The sequence below is a fragment of the Notolepis coatsorum genome (assembly GCF_963971535.1).
Source record: "Notolepis coatsorum genome assembly, chromosome: 16".
Taxonomy (NCBI): Eukaryota; Metazoa; Chordata; class Actinopteri; order Aulopiformes; family Paralepididae; genus Notolepis; species Notolepis coatsorum.
In genome coordinates, this window is record NC_140180.1 from 101,915,795 (window position 1) to 101,924,612 (window position 8,818).

The 8,818-nt window shown below is 44.9% G+C and overlaps 1 protein-coding gene across 1 annotated transcript; it reads right to left on the minus strand.

Annotated features, from left to right (window-relative positions):
* Positions 1–1,850: 1,850 nt before the first annotated feature.
* LOC311243072 (ATP-binding cassette sub-family G member 4-like) lies at positions 1,851–3,779 on the minus strand (the record flags this gene model as incomplete). Its single annotated transcript, XM_084332143.1, has 1 exon — positions 1,851–3,779. The coding sequence occupies one exon, from the start codon at positions 3,777–3,779 to the stop codon at positions 1,851–1,853; it is 1,929 nt and encodes a 642-aa protein (XP_084188269.1).
* Between the last annotated feature and the right edge of the window lie 5,039 nt (positions 3,780–8,818).

The window sequence follows — 8,818 nt, forward strand, 5'->3', positions numbered from 1 at the left end:
TGTTCGCCTTTGCGCGGAAAGCCGGGCCTTCAACCCGACCCTTTCTAATTCAACTTTCCGACGCGTGTTGGCCGATGATCTCCTGGGAAGCGTGGTGGATGGTGCTTTCGACCCTTTCCCTCCGAAGCCGGATGCGCTGTCGTCTGGCTCAATATCATCTTGGTGCTTCCTAGACTCCTTTGTACGCTTAGGCACCTTTTCAACCTTCTTAAGTTTCGACATTTTGTGGGTCTCGTGTTCTCGTGTTCTTCTTCTCGGGTTCTTCTTCTCGTGTTCTTCTTCTCGTGTTCTTCTTCTCATGTTCTTCTTCTCATGTTCCCTTTTCCTCTTGGAACAAAGTTTTCTTACTAATGTGTGGGCCGGGGCTCCACTCCACTGGTCAAATTACTTACTCGTGAGTAGTACGTCCGTTGATAAAGAAAAGCAATGTCCACAGCCGCTCCGTTTATAGTAAAGATATTCAAATGGTTTATTTGCAAAGTCTTTCTTTACAGAAGTGGTCCTAAATCTACTTTCCTAAATATTCTTGTCACTCATGCACATACTACTACAAGGTAAGAAAACTGTTTTTTCCCTGTCTCATGATGATCATGATCTGATGTCATACGGTGGTTCTAGAATGTTCTATGTTCTAGAAAGTCTATTATGACATCACCACACCGCTCTAGAAGGTTCTAGGTTCCAAAATGCCCTCTTATGACAAATACGACGGTTCAATGACTTTATGTAAATCCAATCAATATTAAACCTTCATGTAATACAATAACCGAAATATATATAGCTTTGGCTCCTACACAGATAAATCATAACATTCCCATAAATCATATCCTTCTATTTGAATTAATAATAATAATAATAATAATAATAATAATAATAATAATAATAATAATAATAATAATAATAATAATAATAATAATAATAATAATAATAATAATAATAATAATAATAATAATAATAATAATAATAATAATAATAATAATAATAATAATAAATAATAATAATAACCAAAACACTTGTTATTTTTTTTTCACCCTTGTAATAATAATAATACTTTATTTGTATAGCACTTTTCATACAGAAGTTGCAGTTCAAAGTGCTTCACAACAGTAAAAAATATAGGCATAAGCGAGCATGAGCACGGTAAGGTAAATCACAGTGTTTCACATTAGGACCTAGTATCCCAATAGGTTCTCTGTTTAGTTTCATTCAAGTTTCAAGTTTCAGTACAAAGATAGTTTAAAATGATTCGGTTTAGAAATAAACTAAGAATTATAAAATGGAACAGACATATGTGATGGATACACAACCCCACTAAGGTGGTGGGGGGGGTTGCTGCATTGTCATTGACATGTAAATAGGTGAGCCAGGGAGGGAGAGAGCGAGAGAGAAAGTGTCAACAGTAGTCATTATGTGTCGCCATCAAGTGGTCATTATGTGTCAGTACATGATCTCCCATTCTAAAGACAGTAGGGGTCATCTGACCCCGTCCCAGCGGGATTCAGTGACATTTTGTCCATGGCTGTGCTAGGTGAAGGGTTAACGGACGAATGTAGTCAATGGAATTGAGTTAATAGCCCTCACAAGTATAGTACCGTAATAAAAACTTGTGTGTGTGTGTGGGTGTGTTTTTGTGTGTGTGTGTGTGTGTGTGTGTGTACTTTATGAGAGAAAAAGACAGAAAGAGAGAGAGAGAGAGAGAGATATGTTAACATCTCATACTGCAGTGGCGGTGGGCGGATAGGGGTTGGGGGGCGGTTTGTTGGGGGGGCGGGCGGGTGTGGGCGGGGGCGGGGGTGGATATCGTCCCACGTCCACGCGGGGCTCGAACCGCCGACGTCTCTCCTCCCCTGTCAGCGCTCCAACTTGACCTTGCAGCGCAGCACCAGGTATGTGGCCAGGCGCAGCACCAGGAAGAAGATGCCGAGCGCGATGAAGTCCACGTACAGCTTGGCGTCCTCCACATCCAGCATGTGCAGCACCTCCCCCGGGTTCTGGAACTTACACGGCGGCGTGGGGCAATGCAGCTCGGTGCGGTTATCGTAGATGGACAGGATCAGCCCCTCGAAGCCGTACCTCACGTAGGAGGTGTAGGAGCTCCACTGCAGGTATTTGGGAATGGTGTCGAAGTTGATGAAGAAGCCGGAGAACAGCAACACTGGGATGGCCGTGATCGGACCCACGAACGTCGCCACCTCCAGCGAGGGGGACGCGGCCCCTATGAGCAGACCCAGGGACTGGGCTACCAGGGCGGTGGAAGTGCAGAGAGCCATGAAGAGCAGGAAGCGATGTGTTTCGGGAGGCTGGTCTGTCATCCAGTACACTATACTGCAGTACATGATGGGACATAAGACCTGGAATGGTATGTCGGCCATGGTCTTGGCCAGGTAGTAGGCATTCACGCTGTACCAGTAGTTCAGATGTTCCCTCAGGAACACAGACATCTCCAGCGGAAAGGTGAGGACGGTGGGCATCAGGGCGGCAAACATGAGGAACATCATTGAGAAGAAGAGGAAGCCCGTGTTGTTGAAGACCTTGCTGGCGTCGTTGCCGATGTTCAGATACAGCAAGCCAATCAGGACCCCGATGCACAGGTGGGACATCGCCCTGAAGTGAGTCAACACCATGTCCCTGCGTATAGTAATGAAGGTCCTTTTGAAGAGGATGCAGAACTGTTTGAAGGTACTCGTGGCAAAGGTGTGTGTCTCAATGGTGCCCTCAATGGTGTCGCTGTGACACTGGGAGTGACAGGAGTCGCTTTTGTCGCTGGAGTTCTTCTTGTCCCCTTCTGAGCACAGACCGTCCTGGATGGCCTTGAACAGCACCGGGTTCATGTCCCCGTACTCCCCTGACGCCACCTCCATGATGAAGTCAGCAGGGTTGTGATAGGTGGGACAGTGAAGGCCCAGGTTCTTCAGGTAGGGTATGAGGTAAGGGACTGTACCCTTGTATATACACTGGCCCTGACTGAGGATGTAGAGCTTGTCAAACATCTCGAAGAGCTTGGCGCTGGGCTGGTGGATGGTGCAGATGATTGTCCTTCCTCCCAGAGCCAGAGACTTCATGAGAGACACCACCTGGAAGCAGGACGCACTGTCCAGACCACTGGTGGGCTCATCGAAGAACATGACAGGGGGGTTGTTGACCAGCTCCAGGGCGATGGCCAGTCTCTTACACTGCCCTCCTGACAGGGAGATGGTCCTGGTCTGGGCACACTCCTGAAGACCCAGAGCGATCAGGATCTCATCCACGAGTTCCATCTTCACCTTTATGCTCTCGTTTATCTTCAGATTAGCTGAGACCATCATGGCCTCCCGCGTGGTCAGGTGAGGCAGCAGCATGTCGTCCTGCATGATGTAGCAGGACATCTTCCTGAAGTTCCTCAGGTTGCGCACCTGTCCGTTCACCAGGATCTGACCCTTCATCCCCGTCTCCCTGTATCCAGCCAGGATGTTCATCAGGGTGGACTTCCCAGCTCCAGAGGGCCCCATGATGCCAACCAGCTCCCCGTTGTTGAATCTCCCCGAGACACACTTGAGCAGCTCTTTGTAGCCTCTTCTCCGCCAGCAGGGGCCCTGGCGGATGGTGTAGGAGAGTTCGGTGAACTCCAGGTCCACGCCGGAGCGGTGGGGCAGGTGGGAGAAGCGCTGGGCCTCCGTGATGTGGTTCTCCACCTTCTTGAGGTGTGTGAGCAGGGGCTCCTGGGTGGAGTTGGGGGTCTCTTCCATGGGGATGGTCACGGAGGCGACCGGCCCCGGCGGCTCCAGAGAACTCTCAGCCATGTCGGCAGATGCTTTCCACAGCAAAACGGTAGGCAAGGCACCTTGGTTGAGAAATGCAGGCTTCAATCTATGTTGTTTAGTCTATCTGTTCAGTACTGTTCAGTACTGTTTCACGATGCACAGTCCCATCCAGTCTGGTCGAAGATGCAACTGACACAGAGAGAGAATCGTGGCTATATATAGAGACCCAAATGTTCTAGAAGGTTCGGTTATGACATCATGCATACTGTAACATCACAAATGTTCTAGAATGTTCTATTATGACAGCATACTGTAACATCACAAATGTTCTAGAATGTTCTATTATGACATCATGAATGGTCTATTATGACATCATACTGTGACATCACAAATGTTCTAGAATGTTCTATTATGACAGCATACTGTAACATCACAAATGTTCTAGAATGTTCTATTATGACATCATACTGTGACATCACAAATGTTCTAGAATGTTTGATTATGACATCATACTGTGACATCACAAATGTTCTAGAATGTTCTATTATGACATCATGAATGGTCTATTATGACATCATACTGTGACATCACAAATGTTCTAGAATGTTCTATTATGACATCATACTGTGACATCACAAATGTTCTAGAATGTTCTATTATGACAGCATACTGTAACATCACAAATGTTCTAGAATGTTCTATTATGACATCATACTGTGACATCACAAATGTTCTAGAATGTTTGATTATGACATCATACTGTGACATCACAAATGTTCTAGAATGTTCTATTATGACATCATACTGTGACATCACAAATGTTCTAGAATGTTCTATAATGACATCATACTGTGACATCACAAATGTTCTAGAATGTTTGATTATGACATCATACTGTGACATCACAAATGTTCTAGAATGTTCTATTATGACATCATACTGAAACCGAAATATATATAGCTTTGGCTCTTACACAGATTAATCATAACATTCCCATAAATCATATCCTTCTATTTGAAATAATAATAATAATAATAATAATAATAATAATAATAATAATAATAATAATAATAATAATAATAATAATAATAATAATAATAATAATAATAATAATAATAATAATAATAATAATAATAATAATAATAATAATAATAATAATAATAATAATAATAATAATAATAATAATAATAATAATAATAATAATAATAATAATAATAATAATAATAATAATAATAATAATAATAATAATAATAATAATAATAATAATAATCCATCCAATCTTGGGACCCCATGACCCCCCTCCACCCCCTATCTACCTTCATGACACTGCTAGCCCACGCATGGCTAGGGAGATGGCATTGTGGTGGTCTGCTAAGGGTGTTAAATTTACTCTCCATTTTATTTGTTTTACCATCTGGAAATTACGCTACTAAAATGGAGAGTAACACTTATATTATATATTATTATTACGGTATGTATATATAAAAATATCTCTGTTTTATCTTTGTTTTATTTTAATTTGATTTCATTTTTCTTTTGCGTAGCTTTGTCTGCCACATCTGTACTTTTGTTTAATTATTTAAATGTCTATTTTTTATTTATATCTCTTTTTTTCTTTTTTTTCTTTTTCATGTATGTTTGTCGTCGCCCTCACTGGGTGGGATGGGTGGGATTAGGGGATAGGAATGAGGAAGGAAATGGAAGTTGTATAATTTTGATAACTGAAATGTATAAATATGTACTAATTCTTCCAATAAAAAAAGATAAATCTAAAAAAAAAAAATATAATAATAATAATAATAATAATAATAATAATAATAATAATAATAATAATAATAATAATAATAATAATAATAATAATAATAATAATAATAATAATAATAATAATAATAATAATAATAATAATAATAATAATAACCAAAACACTCATATGTCCGTTACACCGGCCCCTAATTGTGTCTACACAATTACTAAACAAATAACCTGGTCAGGTGAGTGTTCATTATAGCTGGCCATTCTTCTTCAAAATCCATCTTTCCGGCTTCTGGACATTCCTTGTCACAAAATAACAAAATCTTCAAGTCGATCCACAATCCACTTCACTCCAGAGCTTGCCATGGTGGTGTCTTGGAAAGGTGGGGTGAATCAAACAATACTCATGTTGTCTTCTCTTTCTTTCTTTTATGATACACCCATCAACTACTAAAAACCAAACTCGGTGCCAGAGGTCACTGGTACAGGGCACACCGTAGGAGGGCGGTCTTCACCACTGCCTCAGGCAGCCTCTTGGAGAAGACGGACCTTGGTGATAGGTCTATCTACAATGGTCGTCTTTGTCTTGACACGAACCCGACGCACAGTACGAATCACCTCAGACTGCGCCTGGAGGGAGAGGGAAATATAGAGAAACTAGAGAAAGATAGAGAACGATAAGGGGGAGAAAGAAACTTCATTCTGCTCCCACCAGCGTCACCGTCTTATGGATGGGCCTCTCCAGGTGGATGGGTGTGGAGATGCGCTTTCCTTTCTTATCAAGGGTGGATTCGCTGATAAGCAACTTAAATCTTCGCACTCTCCCCTCTTTCCCTGGGTACACCTCGATAACCCTCGCCATCCTCCACTGGTTACGTGGGGTGGCGTCATTCTGTAGGAGTACAATGTCATCGACCTTGGCGTTCCTACGATCCTTGGTCCACCTCTGTCTCTGTTGGAGGTTCAGGAGGTACTTCTTCTTCCATCTTGTCCAGCAGTGGGTGGATAAGAGTTGCACTCGACGCCACCCTTTGCCGATGTACAGATCTTCCTTGACGAGCTGTCCCGGAGGTGGAATGAGGATTGTGGACTTCATGGTCAGGATGTGGCCAATCCGTGGTCCGAGGGCTGCTGTTTACGACCGCTATGACTTCATATAGGAAGATGGTCAAGACAAGCCCCGTCAAGCCACTTCTGATGATGCGTCTTTGTCTTTCCCAGAAAGCAGCAGGCTTCTTCGTTGCCGCTTTCGTGGGCCCTTTGGCCCCGACAGGTTTCTTGGCTACTGGTTTCTTGGCGGGCTTGTTGGCTTTGACCTCAGGCTGGTTGATCTTGAGAGAGCCGAGGTATTTCGGTCGCTGACTGTAACGAATGATCTCAAGCTCTGCTTCCTTTATATTCGCCACAGTGAGGTTGGTCTTCTCCCGGCTTGCCTTGAAGATCTCCATTCGTATCTGTACCTCCGACTGGGGGAGCGAGGCATTCCTCTTCTGTCTCTTGCGGTACAGCATCCGCAGAGTGCTTCTAAACTCCAGAATCCAACCGACTGCCTTCTGGAGACGGTTCCAATGGGAGTAATATTCTGGGAACTGCTGAACTGTGTCGAACTGCTCTTCAGCTGCAGTAGCGCTGGCCACGGCGTTCTTTACCTCTGGGTCCTCCGTGGTTAGGTCCCCATGGGGTTCTTCGGGCTTGGTGGGGCATTCCGGCCCCTGTATCCAAGTCTCATTGCGCAGGAATGATTCGGACGTGGTGAGGAGCCCCGGCCCACACATTAGTAAGAAAACTTTGTTCCAGGGCAGCTAGGTGGTGTAGTGGGCAAGGCACTCGCCACCAGTGTGGAGACGCTAGGATTCGCGTGTTCGAATCCAGCTCTCCACATTGTTTTCAGTTTAGCTGGTCGTCCGCAGTAATACACATTGGCCGTATTACGGGGAGGGAAAACTGAAGGGTGGGGATCGAACGTTGTGAACAAGCGACTCCTACAAGTCGGTTGGTGCGCCTGCGCAGTAGAATCAGGAAGTGTCGGGGGCAGCGTGAGCCTCCCACGCGTTACTCCTCGACACTGAGAGATCGAGCTGCGCAGGTGAAAAGATGCGACTGCTGTTACCTCAAGTACCGGAGGGGACTTGTGCTATGTATGACTTAGTCCACATTGCAGCCGGCTTGTGGGAGGCAAGAAACAGCGTTCGTGACAGGGGAGGGTTGAATTGGATGATACGAAATTGGGATGGGAGAAAATATAGAAAAATGGGAGAAAAAGTGGATACAAAAAAAAAAAAAAAAAACTTTGTTCCAAGAGGAAAAGGGAACACGAGAAGAAGAACATGAGAAGAAGAATACGAGAAGAAGAACACGCGAAGAAGAACACGAAAAGAAGAACACGAGAAGAAGAACACGAGAAGAAGAACACGAGAACACGAGACCCACAAAATGTAGAAACTTAAGAAGGTTGAAACGGTACCTAAGCGTACAACGGAGTCTAGGAAGCACCAAGATGATATCGAGCCGGACGACAGCGCATCCGGCTTCGGAGGGAAAGGGTTGAAAGCACCATCCAGCACGCTGTCCAGGAAATCATCGGCAAATGCGCGTCGGAAAGTTTAATTAGAAAGGGTCGGGTTGAAGGCCCGGCTTTCCGCGCAAAGGCTAACACGACAACTCGATGAAGAGGAGGCTCAGTTCTTAGCGGACTCATCTAAGCTAAGGGCGGCACAGGATGCAGAGAGGGCGGCACAGGATGCAGAGAGGATGCAGAGAGGGCGGCACAGGATGCAGAGAGGGCGGCACAGGATGCTCGGATTTTAGCTAAGATAAGAGAAAAGAGGGGAGCTCCAGTAGCTCACCGCGTACCTCGAGCGCTATTTCGGCGTCGGGGACAACCGTGCGCGTCACGGATCTGGGGTACACAAGTTCGACTGACGGGCTCGCCGTATTTTCTCAGAGTGTCTTTCCCCTGATCTATACCCCATTCAACCTGTTTCTGTCGGTCATGCTTGACGAGAAAAAGCGATAAACACTAAAAGAACCAGCTGACTGGTCAAAGTTTAAAAAAAAAAAGATAAGAGAAAAGAGAGAGGAGTTACAGAGCGAGGCGGCGTTAGCTGAGGTAGATGCTAAGTTCCGAGTACTGGGAGAGCGTGGGGGCCAACGAACCCCCGACGAAGGGTCCCATATTAGTGGAAGGAGCTCTTACCTACCGAAAGGGAAGACTTACGAATCCCAAGCCCGCAAGCAGGCTCGGCCCGCTTCACTGACCATCCCGATAAAAAGGGAACCTGGTGACTCTCTCAGCTCCAGAGCACCAGGCGGCGCTACCCAGAAAG